At 39.9% G+C, this 21,103-nt stretch overlaps 1 protein-coding gene across 1 annotated transcript; it reads right to left on the bottom strand.

Moving 5' to 3' along the window:
• Window positions 1-1,037: 1,037 nt before the first annotated feature.
• Window positions 1,038-20,721, bottom strand: LOC311237599 (myosin-7-like; the record flags this gene model as incomplete). The annotated part of the gene is made up of 37 exons (XM_084325540.1): window positions 20,518-20,721; window positions 17,877-18,020; window positions 17,630-17,786; window positions 17,518-17,545; window positions 17,319-17,415; window positions 17,125-17,217; window positions 16,776-16,839; window positions 16,579-16,677; window positions 15,783-15,886; window positions 15,550-15,688; window positions 13,407-13,525; window positions 12,342-12,491; window positions 11,364-11,534; window positions 10,766-11,075; window positions 10,500-10,576; window positions 10,187-10,392; window positions 9,970-10,093; window positions 9,723-9,859; window positions 9,389-9,644; window positions 9,056-9,298; window positions 8,776-8,952; window positions 7,958-8,103; window positions 7,787-7,877; window positions 7,317-7,706; window positions 6,790-6,916; window positions 5,701-5,819; window positions 5,417-5,613; window positions 4,597-4,780; window positions 4,352-4,517; window positions 4,131-4,255; window positions 3,719-4,027; window positions 3,309-3,512; window positions 2,896-3,192; window positions 2,675-2,779; window positions 2,485-2,580; window positions 2,268-2,402; window positions 1,038-1,058 (listed from the first exon to the last, which is right to left on the bottom strand). The coding sequence occupies exons 1-37, from the start codon at window positions 20,716-20,718 to the stop codon at window positions 1,038-1,040; spliced, it is 5,808 nt and encodes a 1,935-aa protein (XP_084181666.1). The 5' UTR covers window positions 20,719-20,721.
• Window positions 20,722-21,103: the final 382 nt, after the last annotated feature.

Below are 21,103 nucleotides of genomic sequence, written 5' to 3' on the forward strand. Positions count from 1 at the left end.
GGTTTCTATGGGGGGGGGGGGTGCTATATGTTGATATGAGAAATATATAAAAAATATATATAATAGAGATTTGAAGGTGCGAATAGCAGAACACAAGGCAGCCATCAGGAACAACAATATGGATTATGCCATTGCTAGACACTACAAAGAGAGAGATCATGGATCTACAGCCTCTCTAAAGTTCATTGGAATCGAAAAAGTCACCCTGCCACCTAGGGGCGGTGATATAATAAAACTTCTCCTACAGAGGGGAGCGTATTGGATTTTCACTCTGAATTCTGTGGTCTAAAATGAATCCCTCAAGCTGAATCCATTTTTGTAATCACGATCCCAGGGGTTCTGTGTAACCTATGTGGGTGTGGTTTTAAATAGTTTTAAATTGTTTGTCATATCTAATGACCTAGGTATTTGTCACTTCTATACATATCTCATACTGTGTTATTATACATCATTTTCAAAATGAGTCTATGTATATATGTGGTCTTTATGCATCATATTTTTACATGTGAGTTATATGCATTACATCCTGCAAAATGATAAATTAAATGTGATAATTGAGTAGCCAATGGGCTTGATGTGTTACGATGTGGGGGTGGAGTATGCTGTATATGATGATGATCATTGACACCTGCTGCATAGCACCTGAGGAAGCAGAAGCTAAACACGTTGTGCAATAAAAAAAAAAAAAGCAAAAACCAGTCCTGAGGAGTGTGCGGTCCCTTCTTTCTTTTGAAGGTATTCTTCTTTTAGCTTTAAATATATATAATAATCTGGTTGGATCTTGTGAACAAGTCACAGTCAGTGGAACAGTAATATAATGCAATGCAAGGCCTCTATTAGCACAATTGCTAGATTCTATTTTATGCACAGTAAAATGTGCCTACTGTTGTCAAAGGACAACTGCTGTAGAGACAAAACACAACTCGCAGATGTAATTTGAAGAACACCACTCTTTATTCTGCCTCAGATAAAAGAATAAAGGGAGAACTACAGCACTACATTTCATATGAGATGAGGAGAAAGTCCATCTGAGAGCTTCACTCTTCAGTTTGTCCTTTCTGATAGAAAAGATAAGATACACATCATGAGACATTTATTTTATAATTTAACCCTTGCACTTGATAATAATAATTATTAATATGATTAATTATTGTAGCATATTTGAAACAAAACATTGATTGAAGGGCAGTACTGGTCTAAATATGAGTTTTAGCCTGTTTACTAATCAGCACTCTTGTTTTACATTACCCCCAACAATCTTCCTGAGCATAGCTTACTTTTTAAGACTGGAGATACATTTACAGTGTGTTTATCAGCATACCGGTATGGCAGTTTGGATCTTTATTATGAAATGACTAGTGCAGTGACTGTGGCCCTTCAGAGTGCGTGCCCATTCGGAACGTGCTAATTGCTTGGCTCTCGGTATTCCTGCTTGCAGCGTTGTCGGAGGGTGTGCCGGTTTGGAATGCATGGCTGTTCAGAATGTGTGCCTGTTCGGAGCGGGCCAATAACTTTGCCTCCGGAAGTGCTGCTTGCAGCGTTGTGGAGACCTGCGGTATGGCTGCTTGCAGCATTGTGGAGACCTGCGGTATGGCTGGTTGCAGGGTTCTCGAGAACCAGTCATACAATCGACTTCACAGTCACACTTCACACTGCAGTCCCTTGGGTCCTGAGCAATACATGATCCGCCTAGCGTAAAGTTGATGCGCATGAACAGTTCTCAAGATATGCAAACTACCGACACGCAGACAGATAGAGATTCCTTCCTTAGTAGTTAGATGATGACGCTACAGTGCCACCTATTGGCCAAATTGCACCAGATTTGTCAATGTCACTCAGGCATATCTTCTACACATATGCACCAAATGTGTTTGCAATAGCACAACATTTCTTGCCCACAGCATTTGAGCTAAATCTGAGGGCCAGCTATAGCAAAACTATATGGAATATCAAACACCCGAAAAAGTTAATGTTTCAGCTTGGTCCAGAAATGCTCTGTACCAAATGTGGTGACCAGTGCTCAAAGTTAGCAGAGGTAGTAGTGAATAAGCGGAACATCGAAATGATTTAAAGTTTTTCTAGAAGCAAACGGGTGTGGCTTCAAACGTTACAGGCCAAAATATAAGTTTGTTGTTAAACTAACCAAAGGGCACCAAAGTTGACCCTGCACCCTGCAAAGCCGTATGAACACAGATATTCCTTCCTTTTTAGGTAGATTTACATTGAAATTTTTTTTTAACCCACATCATCATTAAATCAAAGTTTACCTTTGCTCCAGAATCACGGCTCTTGGTTCTCATCTTGTTGACCTGAGATTCAGCAATGTCAGCCCTCTCCTCTGCTTCATCCAGCTCATGCTGAATCTTGCGGAACTTGGTCAGACTGGAATTGACTTGTTCCTCCTGAAAGTTGTTTATTGTGAGTACTCAGGTGTGAGGAATATGGCTTAAATAATGTGTACGGCCTCCAAACGTATCTACTTACAGCCTCCTCTGAAGTTCTCTTGAAGGATTTCACCTTCAGCTGCAGTTTGTCCACCAGGTCCTGCAAACGGGCCAAATTCTTGCGATCCTCCTCGGTCTTAAATTTTTTTGAATGAGTCATGTATTAATGCCATAATTCAACCAGAATACGTATTAAAAAATCGACAGCAATGCAACTAATTGAACATTACCTGAAAGGTAAGCTCCTTGATGCGTCTCTCATATTTACGGACTCCTTTTACTGTGTCACCGGACTTCCTCTGCTCCATTTCCACCTCCACTTCCAACTCCTTCACCTATAAATAAAAAGAACGATTGAGTATTGTCTCACTTTGTGAGTCGTCTCACTTTCTCACAATGTCACATGTAATTTAAAATGTCAGTCTGAAAAAAGTGATCCTTTGCCACTCACCCTGGACTCCAGTTTCTGGATCTGCTTCTTGCCACCTTTCATGGCGATTTGCTCAGCTTCATCCAGACGGTGCTGCAGGTCTTTAATGGTCTGCTCCATGTTCTTCTTCATGCGCTCCAGGTGAGAACTGGTGTCCTGCTCCTTCTTCAGCTCCTCTGCCATCATGGCAGCATCAGTAATGGCCTTCTTGGCTTTATCCTCAGCATTTCTGCACTCCTGCACAGACTCCTCCACTTCACTCTGAAGCTGGGTTGAGTCAGTCTCAAGTTTCTTCTTCTGGTTCAGAAGACTGGTGTTCTATAAATGAATCACACATATTTATATCAGTGCTGTGCAATGAATATTGTGTCAAATGCATTTCAGATAAGTACATTATTTTAATAAAAGTTACTACCTCATATCATCAATGTTACCTGAGAGTGGAGGAGCTGAACTCTCTCACTGACATCCAGCAGTTCCTGCTCAGCCAGTTTACGACCTCTCTCAGTCTGCTCTACCAGAGATCTCAGCTCATCTAGTTCAGCCTGCAGCAGGTTGTTGCGTCTCTCCACAATGGCAATGTTCTCCTTCATATCATCACTGCCACGAAGAGCATCATCCAGCTGCAACTGGGAGTCCTGTAGATATGGAAGTATCACATCTCATAAGTGCTGTTTTATAGTATTATTTGCATCTGTGATAGGGGGTTCCCACTAACACCAAGGACATTGACTAACTAATCAACTAACAAAGTATTCTAAGAAGAAGTGACAGAAACTAAGACCAAACCAACAATGAATCACCGATGAGGAATATAGCAGTGATTATGTGTATTCAAATTCACCTTGAGATGACATTGGAGACCCTTGAGCTGCTTCTGGGCCTCGGCTGCCTGCCTGTTAGCCGAGCTGAGCTGGATCTCCATCTCATTGAGATCTCCCTCCATCTTCTTCTTCACTCTGAGAGCTTCATTCCTGCTGCGAGTCTCAGCCTCCAGAGAGCTTTGCAGGGTGTCCACCGTTCTCTGTACGTTACGCTTGGCTTGCTCCATCTCCTCATCCTTTTCAACCAGTTTGCGCTCAATGTCAGCCTTGACCTGGTTGTACTCAAGCTGGGTTCTTAGGATCTTGCCCTCCTCATGTTCCAGGGTGCCCTGTTGAAAAATGTGTTGTCATAAAATGTAAGCCCATTTCATGTTTTCTGTTCTATGCTTCAGTAATGATATTATGAATGTATACATGTATATGCAGTCTCACCTCAGCTTCCTCTAGAGCAGTCTGTGTCTCTGCCTTCTCCTGCTCCAGCAGTTTACGGACTTTCTCCAGCTCATGGATGCTCTTTCCTCCCTCACCAAGTTGCTCAGTCAGATCAGAAATTTCCTCTGTGAACAAAATAATCTGTCAGCTCAAATAATTCAGGAGAAATTGACAGGTTCAACATTTCAAACTGAAAATTAAAGAACATTTTATGTTCAAACCTTGGAGGTTCTTGTTCTCTCTCTTCATGGTCTCCAGTTGATCCAAACACTCCTCGTAAGAGTTCTTCAGTTTGAAGAGCTCAGTGCTGAGAGTCCTGGCCTCTTTCTGGCAGCTCTCCAGCTCTGTCTGGGATTCCTCAAACTTCTGCTTCCACTCAGCCAGGAACTGGTTAAATAACAGTGTTAGAAATGGACTCATTGCATTTCATGGTCTTCAGTAGATCAACATAAAACAGAAGTTATACCTTGTCAAAGTTTCTTTGCTTCTTGTCCAGAGCTGCAGCAGCCGAATTTGATCTCTCCACATCCACCATGAGATCTTCAATCTCATTCTGGAGTCTGTGTTTGGTCTTCTCCAGAGAGGAGCATTTAGCATTTACAGCTTCCACAGCTTCCTCTGCATCTTGCAGACGCTGAGCCAGCTTCTTCCTGTTAGACAAAGATCAGAAACATGACTTTGGGTTAAGGTAGTATTGTCATATCATGCTAAATGATTATAGTTATTGGTCAGTATGATTTGTGTCTTATTAATGTACTTGGATAAATACAAACATTTAGGCTTTGAGTGATTATAAGGCATCTAACTCTTTGTCAAATGATGAAGTGTTACTTCATCTAAGATAGCTGGAACCATATTCTCTATCAAGTTAGGACCTTTACTATATAGCTAGCAGGACATAACTAAATATATCTGTATAATTCCTTTTATTTTTTTATTTTTTTGATCTTTGTTGAAATCTCTGTTCAATTATTTTTCTTCTCAAGCCTATGACGGGGTGGGTTGGTGGGGTGGGGGTACTATTATTATTAGTATTATTATTATTATTATTATTATTTTATAAATTTTTTGTCAACGGTGGTTGGTGCAGGGCTTAGGGGGTAGGATTTTTTATTTTATATGAGGCAAGGGGCAAGCCAATGCGTGTAATTGGCAAATAATTTAAATGTATGTTTTATGTGCATTGTATGCCTGTACCTGTGCCTTTTCTTCCAAAAAATGAAATAAAAATATATAAAAAAAAATTAATTATGAAGTGTTACTAAAGTGTTGAGAAATGTTCTTACTTTGCCTCCTCCAGCTCCTCTGTCCTCTGGACTGCATCAGTTTCGTACTTGGTTCTCCACTGAGCCACCTCAGCGTTGGCCTTGGACATGCAGCGTTGCAGCTCAGCCTTGGCCTCCTGCTCCTCCTCATACTGCTCCCTCAGCAGGTCACAGTCATGGCGGGCAGACTGCACTCCATGGGCAAGTGCATTCTTGGCCTATTAAGAGGGAAAACACAATATTCAGTCATCCTTGATCACTGATGTAGATAAATTGTGGGTGATGGGCATCATGTCATTGTTCACCTTGATTTCCTCCTCCAGTTGTCTCTTGAGGTCCTCAACCTGCTGAGTGTAGGACTGTTTGCCTCTTGTTAACTGAGAAACAAGAGAGTCCTTCTCTTCCATCTGTCTGGTCAGCTCACCTGTCGGATTAAAAATACATTTGTTTTAGTAAAGTTGTATCAAGCTTCATTAACACTTTGAGCACCACTCACGGCTAATCTCGGGTTTACGATTGTGACGTTGAAAGCCACGTCACGGCTTTTCTCTGAATTTTTTATTTTATTTTTTATTAGCGATCTGAAATCATATTGCATCACGCGAGCCTACCGTTGGAGATCCAGGGGCCGCCGGCGATCAGATGTGAAAAAAGCGCCCCCTATCATCTCCCAGATGGTAAATCACCCTTTTGGAATGGACTCAATGAAAATGGATGGGGGAAAAAAATATTCCAGTCCACATTTTCCAGTCCACTGATGCAGCTGGAGTTACCAGAGTTCATTCTGGAGCCTCTGAGCCGCGGCGATCATGGGTTATACAGTACACACGTTGGATCAATATACTTATCGATGGTGATCAGGAATTGGAATACACCATTTGGATACCATCTGATGTCAGGTAAGGAATCTATGTTATCAGTGTTAGGATAATCAGACTCGTTTTCATGGAGATATAAGCGTTTCCACTATATGTGATATGGCTGTTTCACTGTAAAAGCCATGAGGAAATAATAGCAGCGATTATCAGCGCGCGGCACGAGCGTGCGTGCGCACACATATACTATCGACCATCTAGCGTTTATTTGAAAACGATTCATAAATAGACCGACAAATGATAACGTTCTGGAATATTCCAGTAAAAGGCGATTATCATGGAATGTGTTGTTTTTTCTTCGAAACAGAGTGGTTTTCAAAATGCTATAAAAAGGAAATTAAGCGATAAAAACACAATCTGCTTTGCCAATGTTGACTGGAAAATGATTCTTTGATAAGCGATGGGCAGATTAGACACATAGCATAATTTAAAACATAGATTAGGCGATATTAACAAGAATATTAACAAGAATTACAAAGACATTTGAGAATAAGATTCATTGTGATCGTGTTGTCATACCATTCTCAGTCTGAAGCTTAGCTTTCAGCATGGTGAAGTCATTGATGGAACGCTGGCCCTCCTCAGATTTTGTCCTGTATTCAGTCATCTGGTCTTCAAAGGTTCGGCACATTTTCTCCAGGTTAGTCTGAAAATAAATTAGAAAAGTCAGTTCACTATTTTCCCATCTTTAAAATTTATTTTCAGGCATTATAGAAATATTGTTACATTCCGATGATTGATAGCTACATTACATTTAAAAGAAATGATTGTAACTGACAATATTGTTTAGCCATACAGGACAAAATAGATAAATCATTCTTAGTGAGTTTTTCCTTACCTTCACGTGGGGTATGTCTTGAGTGTTGCATTTATTTAAAAAAAAATTTACTTTATGGTGATTTTGTGTTGTTCTTGATTTATTGTGATGTTTCTTCTAGACTTGTTTAAAGAAGACGTGTCCGGCCCATGGGAACATTAACGTTTGTTGTCGGGCCTTACAAATAAATTTGATTTGATTTGATTTGATTTGATTTGCTTCCACTCACCTTGGCCTTGACGATCTGCTCCATGTTGGCGACCACATCATCAAGCTCCAGTCTGAGCTCACTCTTCTCTTTCTCCAACTTCTGCTTGACTCTCTGCAGGTTGTCAATCTGCTCTCCCAGGTCAGACACACTGTCTGCATTCTTCTTCCTCATAGTAGCAGCAGTGGCCTCATGCTGCAGAGTGGACTCTTCAAGGTCTCTGCGCACTTTCTGGAACTCAGCCTCTCTTTTCTTGTTCATCTCAATCTGGGCAGCAGTGGCTCCACCAGCCTCCTCCAGCCTCTCACTGATCTCCTCCAGCTCTCTGGCCAAGTCTGCCCTCTGTTTCTCAACCTTGGCTCTGGCAGCTCTCTCAGCCTCAAGCTCTTCCTCAAGCTCCTCAATGCGGGCCTGAAAATATGATTGTCCAGTTTCCATTTGATTTGTTTTTACACCAAACAACAGTCATTGTATACAGTATCTGAAATTACCTGAAGCTCCTTCAGTTTCTTCTGGAGCTGAGCACTCATAGCCTGTTCATCCTCTATCTTGCTGTTGAGTTGGCTGACCTCAAAATCTTTCCTGTTGAAAATACAATGTTTAGGTCTTCATCTCAGGACATACTATCAGATACCGTAATGTAGTTTAGGGGTGGTGCTTACTTCTTCAGCCTTTCCTCCATTTGCTGCTTGTCATTCTCCAGGTCCATTAGGGTCTCCTGGGTCAACTTCAAGTCTCCTTCCAACTTTCTCTTGGTTCTTTCAAGGTCCATCCTTATCTTCTTCTCTTGTTCCAGAGATCCTTCAAGCTAGTAGGAATAATAAAAAAGAAAATTATATTATCAACCACACTGTCTAGTTTAGAGTATTTTCACACCCTTTGTTTGAAATGTTCAAGATCAGGAAAAAAAATTATTACTTCTGTTACAGTTGTTATTGATTCAGTTTTGTTTCACGTTGCCAATTGACAAATTAACCACATTATAAACAAAGCCATGTGATTACGCAGGTCAGGCTCGGGAGGTAGAGCAGTCGTCTGGCAATCCGGAGGTTCCCGGTTCGATTCCCGCTCCTCCCGGGCAGTGTGTCAATGTGTCCTTACACTTAACCCCTAATTGCTCCCGATGAGCAGGTTGGCACCTTGCATGGTCGCCTCTGCCATCGGTGTGTGAATGTGTGAGTGAATGGGTAAAATGTGAGTAACAATTTGTAAAGCGCTTTGGATAAAAGCGCTATATAAAAAAGGAGCCATTTACCATTTATCCAAATAAACAGTATGTGAACAAAAATAGTTTGATTACGGTGTTCAGATCCACCCAAAATAACCAAACCAAGGGGACAACACTCCAGGGTTTGATTCATCCAGAATAAACAAGGCAGGTGTGAAATCACTCCAGGGTTTGATTCATCCAGAATAAACAAGGCAAATGTAAAATCATCCTTAGGTTCAAGATTCAAGTTGTGCTTAATTGGATACTCACATCATCAACCTGCTGTTCCAGCTTGGATTTGGCCTTGGTCAGAGTGTTGACTTTGTCCTCCTCACTCTGCAGGTCATCCAGTGTTTGCTGATGAGCCTCCTGAAGAGCTTTCTTCTCCTTGGTCAGCTTGGCAATGATTTCATCCAAAGCTGCCATCTCCTCAGTCAGGTTTTTAACCTGAAAAAATATAGTAGAGGGAATTTGTTAGCAAGCTTAGTACGTTGTGTAATCATTGTTGTCATTTTGAAAACTGCTCAACACAAATGAATAGTAACTATACCTTGTTCTCAGTGGCATGCTTCTCCTTCTCCACTTTAGCCAGAGTGAGCTCCAGATCATCAATGTCTTTCTTGAGTTCTGAGCACTCATCCTCCAGCTTCCTCTTCTTAGATGACAGTTCTGAATTCATCTCCTCTTCATCCTCCAGTCTCTCTGCCAGCTCCTTAGATTTGGCTTCAAGCTGAATCTTGCTTTTGATCAGACCCTCACATCGCTCTTCAGCATCTGAAAGACCGTCTTGTTCCTGTTTAAAAACAATTTGATATTATTATTAGACATGTAGGTTAAACAACTTAAAACACCTTAAACACAATTAGACTTTGATGTAACTCACAGTTTGGACTAGAAGTGTCAGGTCATTCTTCTCTTGGAGAAGTGAAACCATTTTTTCCTCCAGTTCCTTCCTTCTGGTTTCAGATTTGGCGTAAGCCTCTTTCAGCTTCACGAATTCTTCCTTCATGTTCTGCATCTCTTTCTCAGTCTCAGCTGATTTAAGCAGAGGCTTGATCTTGAAGAACATATTCATCCAGGGCCAATTCTTGACCCCCATGAAGGCGCGCACGTTCCACTGGATCACGAGCAAGGCATCCCTGTGAATGATAATTCAATTAGAATAAGTACCCTCCATCAAGAAATAGGCATTAGATATCAACAACAAATATCCCAACCTGCGCGCAACAAGTTTCAGGAATTCAATTCTGGCAAGCATTCCACGTGTTGCGGACTGAATTCCAGTTATGATGATAGTGAGACGGTCATCTCTCATCTCTTCAAGTACACCCAAGAGACCAGCCTTGAAGAACACCTAATAAAGAAATATAGAAATGTGGTACAAAATGAAGACCTACATTTGTATTGTACACTTGTATCGTATTTTGGTGAAAGGGTGTGTTGCCTTTGTATTGCAGAAATTACCTTTGTGTGTCCAAACCTATATTGCTCATGATCAATGTCCAGTGAGCCCAGCAGTTTCTCTGCTGCCTTTCTGTTGTCCATGAACTGTCCCTCAGGGATAATACTGGGATTCAGGATGCGGTATCTGTACAGATCATACTATATCTATCAAACTGTAATTGATGTTGAGCAGAAGAAATTACCGGTATGCATTTCTTTTGAGTTTTTCATACTTTACCTTTGTTTCATGTCAGCGTACTGGACCCTGTTGGGGAATCCTTTTCTGCAGATCCTGATGCCCTCCAGCACACCGTTACAACGCAGCTGGTGCATAACAAGAGGGTGCTCCATGGCCCCAGGAGTCTTGGTCTCATTGGGGATCAGGCAACGCACAAAGTGGGGATGAGTTGACCTCAGGTTGGTCATGAGTTTGTTCAAGTTCTCCTGTGGAAGCAACAGTATTCAGGAATTATACCATGTGACACTCAAATCTTTGCAGCTTTATGTCCTCAAACACTGGTGTCTGATCCAAAAAGGTCAACTCAACTTACCCTGTGCAAAGCAGACACAGTCTGGAAGGAACCCCCCTTCTTCTTTTTACCCTTTTCCTGAGCTGGTGGAGCTTCAGCTAAACAGCACAGGTTAGCAGCAGGAAAGAAATGAAATGTTTATCCACCAGCCATATTGAATTTTAGTTAAGAATATGTTTGTTTGCCAAGTGTTAAGGGTAATGTATTTCCCACCCTGGTTACCAATAACAACTTGAATATCTGCAGGGGTTTTGATCTGTCTATGTATACACTATACAGTATTTTACCTCCCTCTGCACCAGCAAAACCAGCATAGAGCACACCCAGTAACTTCAGGTTTGACTTCTGGTAGAGTCCAACCACTGTCTCATTGAGAGGGTCCTTGTTCTTCACAAGCCAGTTGCCGATGTTGTAGTCAACAGTGCCAGCATAGTGAACCAGGGAGAAATGAGCCTCTGGTCTTCCCTTGATGATCCTGGGCTTCTGGAAGTTGGGGTTTTTACCCAGATGATGGTCATACAGCTTGGCCTTGAATGTCTCATCACTGGCTTTGGGGAACATGCACTCCTCTTCAAGGATGGACATGATACCCATGGGCTGGTGGGAGGGAATGATTTAAAAACAAATAGCTAATCAATAAAATATATAACTTAAACAACACCCAATAAGTAGCATTTTATCAGAGTATAATTACAATAGTATTGGAGATAGTGTTGTGGACACAAAGCATATGTCTTGGCTTGAATCAAAGTAGTAAATTGATTATTGTTTTAGTCTGTGCTTTTAATTGTTAGTTTTCTAAACAAACCAAATGCATTCCCTCCCTTAAGATGACAAGTATTGCTGTGTATAAAACATTAGTTGTTAAATGACTTAGATACCAACCTTCTCAATGAGTTCAATGCAGGCTGCCAAGTCCATGCCAAAGTCAATGAACTCCCACACAATTCCTTCTTTCTTGTACTCCTCTTGTTCCAGCACAAACATGTGGTGGTTGAAGAACTGCTGCAGCTTCTCATTAGTGAAGTTGATGCACAGTTGCTCAAAGGTGTTGAACTGTAAAAGAGACCCATTCATATTTTACCCCTTTCTGCAGACACATTTGTATTGTGGCACAATTCTACTGTATGGTGTTCCTTCGTGGATGTCTAGCTTTGTCTTTTACTAATTCACTAAATTGTTATTTTACGATATTCACTGGTATGATTCATTCATAATAAGATAGAATCAGTACAATAATGTTAATTCAGTCAGAAAAAAGCTTGTTGTGTAATGTTCAGATCAATATCTTCAGATGTATCATTTGATTTGTTATAACTGTTTTAGTGCACTCTCTCTGAGCACAGCCAACTCTCTGTTTATTGAGGGGGAGTGGCCTTCTGTTCATTTAAATGAAATGTAAAGTTATTGTTATAATACAGGAAGCTTTCAAATGTAAACAAATTCATGGGACTCTGTTCATCTGTTGTTGCGGGAGATTAATATTGGCTAACCTGTACTAGCCGGTGATAAATTCATTGTCACGATTGAACCACTAAAATTAACTAAAGTGTTGAAAATGCATTACCTTTTGTGGATTACCTAGCTGATATCCTAATAACTACTTACAACTGACTAATTGTTGAATCGGGGTAACAGTAGATGAAGCAGATTGGCTATCTGAAATGGTTTGATTATGATGACAAGCAGGAGGATAGTTTCTCAAGGGGATTTAGTCATATTTCAACAATACACACAGCTATGCCATTTTGGGTAACTTTACAATGACATGCCTTCTGTTAAACAGTGCAAAGATATTGAAAAACATGATTTTCATTGTCCTGGTTCTTTATGTGAAGCTGTACTTGTACATTAGTTACTCACATCAAAGATCTCAAAACCAGCAATGTCCAGTACACCAATGTAGAACTGGCGAGGTTGCTTGGTCTCCAGAGATTCGTTGATTCTGACGACCATCCAATTGAACATCTTCTCGTACACTGACTTGGACAGTGCACCAATAGCATAGTTTACCTAAAAGAATAGAGTAAGAATGATATATTTATATATATATATATGAATATTCCTAACCACCACACATCTTCTGAAGATGTTTCTCTTCTATCTCTCTTCCTATTTCTATAGCAGACATTCTTATTGGCAGATAACAGGTTATTGTAATCAAATGACGGGTGATTATCATAGAAATACAAGAGCATGGGTCAAAAATGGCTTCCCCATTACCACTGGGAAGCAAATCACATTGTGAAAAGTAGAACTAACGTAACAACTTTGGGGCTGTGACCTATCTTATTCTCCTAATGTCATCATTAAATGACAACTGTGGCCAGTGAACTATGGTTGGCATGACGCATCATGGGAATACTGTGAATACAGGGATATTGGTATATAATCCAGAAATGAAGATGGATATACAATAAACACATTATTCTGACTAATACTTTAAAGGATAACTCCACCACTTGTTTATGCCATTGATATACCATTGATATGAGTTCATATATCAGACCTTTGTTTAACATGCTTTCCACTGTAAATATATTTAGTAGCCATTTGGTGCCCAAAGGTCCAGAGTATCTGGAGTGGCTGCCTTTGAGAATGTTTTATTGAGTGATGAAGACACTTTAAAAGGTCATCAGTGTAGAACCACAGGTTAGCATGTGATTTTCATCAGATTTGTAGAGTTTCAAAGTGTTTAAGGTACATTTTCAGATACACTGAAAGTATGACGATGTGATTAGCCATTCGACACAGAATGGCTTCCAGCTATTTCTATGGAAAAGTAACAGTTTGATATGAACTCATATTGAGGTGAGAATGACATGGAACCCATTTCAAAAACGTAATTCTTTAACCAGGATATTAGCTAATACTGTGTGTATACTGTATACTATATATTGACTGTGTGACTGACTGTCACTATCTTACCTGATCAACACTCTGACCTTTGGTCACCCACTCATTTCCTACTTTGACCCTTGGGTGGCACATAGCCTTGATCAAGTCAGCAGAGTTGATGCCCATGAGGTATGCAGCTTTATCAAGATCTGAAAAGGCAGTGTTTAGTTGTGCATGTGCTTGCAGCATATAGACTTCTCAACATTGATGATCCATCCAGCTCCCATGGCTATCGGTTATTAAAAGATTACGTCTAGCTAGGGCTGTCGCGGTAACCGCATCACCGCAATCCCGCGGTGTGTCAAGGCACCCGCGGGATGGAGAACAGACAACCGCGGCAACCGTGGTAAAAAAAAGGGGGGCGTGATCATTTTTTACTCTGTTAATTTAATGACGAGACGTCCGTTTTCCAGTAGTACGAGCTAACTTCACGTTTCCATACAGTTTACAACTCACAGATAATAATAAATAATAATAACCTTATTTGTATAGCACTTTTCATACAGAGGTTGCAGTTCAAAGTGCTTCACAACAGTAAAAAATACAGGCATAAGCGAGCGTAAAAAAGATAGACAGGTAGCAAGGTATGGTAAATCACAGTGTTTCACATTAGGATCTAGCATCCCAATAGGCTCTCTGTTTACAGTTTCATTCAGTAATACAAATAATAAAAAAAAAAGAAATAGATGAAATCAGGATTTATTTTCATATCCCGGACTCGAGCCCCCAATGTATACATTTTCCTGTATTAATCTGAACCGTAGTAGAGTACAGGGGAGCGTTCTCCCTCCCGGGCCGAAGTGCCGGTCATGTAACTTGCTCAATGTTATGACTAACGTCACACGCAAATGAAGTGCTGCCTCTCTCTACCGACCCGCTACACTCTGACTAACCCCTACGTTATCATAGCTATTATGATCTGTAATGTCAACTGGATAACATTAGCTTTGTTTGCAAACGTTAGCGTTCGCTATCTATTACGTTAGCTATAGGCTAGCTATCTATAACGTTAGCTATAGGCTAGCTATCTATAACGTTAGCTATTAGGCTAGCTATCTATGACGTTAGCTATTAGGCTAGCTATCTATGACGTTAGCTATAGGCTAGCTATCTATAACGTTAGCTATTAGGCTAGCTATCTATGACGTTAGCTATAGGCTAGCTATCTATGACGTTAGCTATTGGCTAGTTTCCCCCAATGATTGATGACAAGTTGTGATATTTAACTAGCTATGTATGTGCATTCAAATTCACTAACGTTAAAATAGTGTTATAATAACGTTAAATGTTCGCTCAAATAACGTTAGTTTTAAGTTGGAGAAGGGATGTGTGACTGCTTGCTGTTTGCGTAGACCTACAGTATATATCCCACAACGCATCACTCTTAAAGGAGCAGGCAACACCCTACTACTTTTATCACATTTCAGAACGTTGAGGGACAAATGGATAGATTATCAAACATGTTTAAAATAGTTTCGGGACTCCTACGACTTTAGAATTTTTGTCTAATCACGATCGCGGGTAAACTTGCATGTCTTAATAATAAAAAAAAATATATACAGGTATATTAAAAAAGAAAAAAAAATGAAAATTAATTTTTTTCTTTTTTTTTAATAGAAGTGTGGTACCACCGCATCCCGCGGTGATTAGCCACACACACAACCGCGTGAGAAAATGTCATACCGTGACAGCCCTACGTCTAGCTTTGTTTGTGGTTCACACAGGCTGCTCACCTTGAATTGAGTCTTACTGAGTTCTCTCTTTGATAAAGCGGGGCTATAGCCTAAACTAACTTAGCATTGCAGCACAGGTCTCCCAACATCACCAGCTTCAGTGCATTCTCGTAGTGGGGGTGTAATGAAATTGCAACATCCCCTCCCTTAGTGTCAGCAATGTGGCTCTAAAAAAAGTATTTTTCATGTTCCCTCTCACCCAAATTGCTGGAGCTTAGAGATATTTTCAAAATGACGACCACTTAAGAGGTCTACTGTATTTATAGAGTGTAGCAAGGACCTGCCTGGAGTGGGTGGAGCAGAAGGATGCAAGTGATATTCTAAGCAAACATTTGTCACAAATATCGTATTAAAAGTATTTTGACCAAAACCCGCCTACAGCCCTCTCCAAGCCCATCATTTGAAGTTAAGATGAGGTTAACTTTTCTCTCAACACATACCTTCCTGTCCATCAGCTTCTGCCTGCTCCTCCCTTTGCTTCTGTTTGAACTTCATGTTGCCATAGTGCATGATGGCACCAGTCAGCTTGTAGATGCCGTTCTTCTCCTCTTGGGTGAAGCCCAGTACATCAAAGGCCTCCTGAAACACAAAGTAATGTGATCAGAGGAATAGCTACAGTAATACATGGTAAAATAAATTCTCATGTACAAGGCACATGCTTTGTTTAACTTACATCAGTGGCAACTAGCTCATCAGAATCATCAATGGAAGCAACAGTTGTCTGTCCTTGAGAGATGAAGTGGTAGTCGTATGGGTTGTTGGTAATAAGCAGCATATCTGTAAACACATTAGATGTTTGTTTTATTCTTAAAATCGTTCATACATGTTTAATTTTTTCTTCAATATTGGGACACTTGGGATATTTATGTTTTAGTGTAGCATTTAGTATAGAAAGAATTAACATTGAAACGCATTAGTTTATTGGACCTTGTCTCTTCATCTGTTCATAGTCTGTTTTTCAGTTTGTGAACAAGATAACTCGAAGAGCAATGGACAGATTGCTATAAGATTTGCTGTGAACATTCATGAACCTGAGAGGAAGACATCTATTGATTTTCCTGTAGTGTCATCATCAGACCAATTCGAATTTTCAAATGAGCGTATCTCCTTACCTGTTATTCATACAGTCACAAAAATAATACCCTTTTGTATTTCTCCACCGTTTGAAAATCCCCTTTCCTCTACTTCTCCTGAGGCAGTTCACCTGATTCGCATACATTTGCTGTGTGGCACCCAGCGGCCAACAGATTTATATGTATTATTTACCATCTGACTACTAGATCCAATTGAAATTTGGATAAACACATGGTGTATAATGGAATTATGATTTAATTAAATAAATGTTACTCAATAAAGATGAACACAAGTCAAATCAAGTTGATAGATTGGATTTCTTCAATGCTATGGCATTGTGGTGCCATTTACTATGTGCATTTATCATTATCTACCGGTAGTGCCTTAATACTAACCCAACAGTTCTGGCTTCTTTTGAGACAGGATCTGGTAGAAGATGTGGTAGTCTCTCTCAGCCTTCAGCTGAAAAGTGACACGGGACTTCTCCAGAAGATCTAACCAGAAGAAAATAAGTGCATATTACAGTCACAACTCCTTCTAGTCTAAAACTTAGGGTATATTTGATAGTCAGTTAAATGCATTCTTAACGTACAAGTTTCAACGTCAGCAGATGCCAGCTTTCCGCTGACTCCAAAATGGATTCGGATAAATTTACCCTGTAGACAATTGCAAACATGATTATTTATATAGATTGTTGATATATGTATATATGAAGATCTTTTCACAGGCTTGATGCTTGTAAGATGTATAATTAATGTATCACTGGAATAGGTTAACAAAACATGTATATGAATGATTCCCCAAGAATAGTCTAGAGAAACAGGTAGTACTGTACATCCACCTCTTTTTCTGTATAGTTTAAACATTTATGGGCATAATGGTTGTTGACACTGTACACCCACTGTCGCTCAGAATTATGACCACTACATCAATGTACTTACAAATCTGGAGGAGTTGTCATTCCTGATGGTCTTGGCATTACCAAAAGCCTCCAGAGCAGGGTTGGCCTGGATGATTTGATCCTCCAGGGAACCCTAGAAATAAACATACATGATGTGTTTTACATATTCACTTTATTTCTGATCAAAAGGGTAAAAAATACACTATCTTCCTTTGCATGGCTATTGGCCCCTACCTTAGCATCGACTACTTTCTTGCCAGAAGCTGCAATGCTGGCAAGGTACTGGATGACTCTCTTGGTGTTTACAGTCTTTCCAGCACCAGATTCTCCACTAATTAGAAATATTACATATAATAATATTTACATCTCAGAAAAAGTATGTGTTGAAATTAAATGGCAGTTTGTGGATTCATGTTAAGGTATTTAGACTTACGTGATCAGGACAGACTGATTTTCTCTGTCTGTTGAAAAAAACAGTAAAACTAATTTTAGATACCGTACAGTATTGTTAATGTAATGTAAAGAAAGAAAAAAAGAAAGCTTACCTGACAACATGTACTGGTAGGCATTGTCAGAGATGGAGAAGATGTGAGGAGGAGCTTCAGTCCTCTTCTTGCCTCTGTAGGCATTGACCACTGACTGATCGTACACTGGTAGCCACTTGTAGGGGTTGACAGTCACACAGAACAGCCCTGAGTAGGTCTGGGGAGGAAAAGGGAGAACTTGCTGACTAGTTTTATTCATTTTAATGACTGCTTGGTTAAGTTGAGGTTGTTTCAGATCTTAACTCACATAGATCATCCAGGCTGCGTAACGCTCTTTGAGGTTAAACAGCACAGCAGGCTCATGGAGGAAGGTGAACATCGCCATGTCTTCAATTTTATCATACTTTGGCGGGTTCTGGGGGTGGCAGTCAACTTCCTTGACAGTCGCTTCCTGATGATTGAAGGGACAGAAATGTTTGTATCATCAAGATTCAACCTTGTTTAATGGATTATATGAATTAGTTACAGCACAGACATGTGGTTGCTGAGTTTATTACTGCTATATTATTTAATATTATAATATTATTCAGTTATATAAATATAAGTACATTCTCCCAAATCCTTCCTTGCCTATTTATTCTGTTCTCAAATACTAAGGCTGTTCTTATTGTTAGTATGCTTAGGTTTTTTTACTCTTCTGACTTGAAGACTTGTGATTTCAAGTGTTGCGTGATGATCCAGTGTCATCTGCCTTGAAGTTACCTGTTTTTGGTGTCTTTATCCATACTAAGTTGCACTGAAGACTTATTGTAATGATTAACCAGTACAAAATCACCATTTTGTCCCAATGTCCCTATAGAAAGATTTGCCAAAAAATATCCAGAAGTATTGTGGTATAATACCTACATGTCAAAAACTGGAGTAGTATCTTTTAAGCAACATGTGTGTTTTGTTAAAATGTAAACATGAATAAATGTTTCAAGTTTCCATATAGAGTGTGTTAGAAAATTCCAGGAACTGGACCCATGACATTAACGTGGTGCATAGAACATAATCTCATACTTAATGAAAGTAAGACAGTTGAACTAGTCATTGACTTCAGGAAAAACACACCCACTAAAACACCCATGCTCATTAACAATCAACCCATTTCTGCCACAGACACATTCAAATTATATAGGAACACACATCAACAATAAACTGAGCTGGGACCATCCCATCTACTCAAAACAGCTAATCAGAAACTATTTCACCTCAGACAACTCAGGAAATATAAGGTCGGGAAGAATTTAATGGTCCAATTCTACACAGCCATAATACAAAACATTCTGTCATTATCCATCACTGTATGGTACGGCAACACACCCAAACACACACTACATAGACTGGATAGGGTCATAAAAAGGGCATCCAAAATTATCAACTGCAAACTCCCCACTCTGGACTCCTTACACAAACACCATACCATCGCACGCGCAAACAAAATCCTCAGTGACCCTCTGCACCCAGCTCACCACCTGTTCCAACGCCTCCCCTCTGGTAGGAGGTTCAGGTCACTGGGCAGTCGAACTGTGAGGTAACCGTTCAACTACAGTTTCTTCCCCAAGGCCAAACAACTGCTCAACTCCTCCTAATCTTCACCCCATGCTTGTTATGTTCTCTGGTTTTCTGTTACGTTGCACCTGATGTTTGTATTTTTTCGTACTGTACTGTTCCGTCGTGTATATTTTTTAGTTGGTGTATTCTATACTGTACTGTTCCGTTGTGTCTTTTCTGTGGTGTATTGTCGTAGCTACCACCTGCACCGTGCTTTAATTCCACCGGCCTGGCCGTGTGGCAATAAAAGGAACTTGAACTTGAACATGAAGAGTCTCGGTTAAATGAAGGTTTGACAGATGTATTTTCGAAAGTGTTTTTTTATGCAAACCATTTGAATCCCGAGGTGGTTTAAAATGATGAGGGTTTGATTTTGTGCAGCGAAGTATGTTCAAAAAGTCTTTTGTATTTTTAACATACTTTGCTGCGCAAAATCAAACCCTCATAATTTTAAACCACCTTGGGATTCAAATGGTTTGCATAAAAAAACAATGACATTCCAGTAAGAGTCTGGGTTGAACCCTTTTTTTATAATCTATGCCACAGCCCCATTCAACCAAGACTCTTACTGGAATGTACCTTACACACACTATACTCCAGCACCTTTAACCCCACACCATTTACAATGAAACCAAAAAGGACATGCGGTGTCATTGATTCAAGCATTTTCATACGGATTGAACTGATCTAACACAAAGTACCACTAGGGGCAGAGTGGCTAAATGTGACTGACTGAATGAATGAGTGACAGAGTGAGTTAGTGGTATTGGTAATCTATGAGGTGCTTTGCTGACTAATAATAATAATAATAATAATAATAATAATAATAATAATAATAATAATAATAATAATAATAATAATAATAATAATAATAATAATAATAATAATAATAAATAGGTGGTATGGGCACTGGGCAGCAGCCTAAAGGTTAGCAAAGTGTGTTTATATCAGTGGTTTGAATCCTATGGCTGGCAGGGAAATCTAAGTGGAGGGAGTGAATGAAAAGCCAAAGCCTCAACAACCACCACAGAAGTCCCCTTGAGCAAGGCACTTAACCCCCAACTGCTCCAGCGGAGCGGCTCTGGCCAACAGTGTCAGACTTTGGTTATACTGGCAGCTCCCTGGTGTGTGAATGTGTGTTTGTATGAATATGTGCAGTGTTGTTGAAAAAGCGTATGTGCTCAGCTAGTCTTCCCTGGATTAATAAAGGTGGTACAAATAGAAATAGTAATAATAATAAAAGGTTTTGCTACAAAAGGGTCAGCACAAACCTTGTAAACAGTGTGGAGAAGTAAAAAAAAAAAAAAACAGCAGTGCACACCACTGGTCTTTATACAGTATTCTAAACATACCTTGTCGTCGTATGTAATAACGTTGACTTTGTCCCCGTCTCTGCTTTGGATTCTGGCCTTGATGTACTCCACTTCTGGGTAAGCTATAAAGCACTCCTTTTTCATGTCAAAGGGGCGAGTCTGGGCCTCCAGACGCTCCATGTCTGACTTCCGCAGAAAAGGAGCTGCGGCCCCGAACTCCGCCATCAAGGCGTCTCCCATGGCTGTGGTTGTAGAGGTTTACCTGAGAACAATTCACAAAGATATAAACACTTCATAAAGAAAAACTATTCACAAAGTCTAAACATGAACATTCTAAATTTCACCCTGCTTCATTTCATCCTGAAGTTTGTCCAAATAAGTAGAAATGTATATACTTTTAAAAATTTTCGTATACGTTTCCATTTTTAAATCCAATATCATGTCCCCCAAGCTATAAAAACATTTCCATAATATACTGTAAAATAGTGATGATAATAATAATGTATTTAATTTGAAAGCACCTTTTAAAAGCAATACATGTACTATAATATGAATTAAATTGAATCAGTTTAAGATACAGGAACGTGTAGGAGTCTAACATGTAGCAGTCCTATGCAATCAAAAA

This window comes from Notolepis coatsorum (assembly GCF_963971535.1).
Source record: "Notolepis coatsorum genome assembly, chromosome: 12".
Lineage (NCBI taxonomy): Eukaryota > Metazoa > Chordata > Actinopteri > Aulopiformes > Paralepididae > Notolepis > Notolepis coatsorum.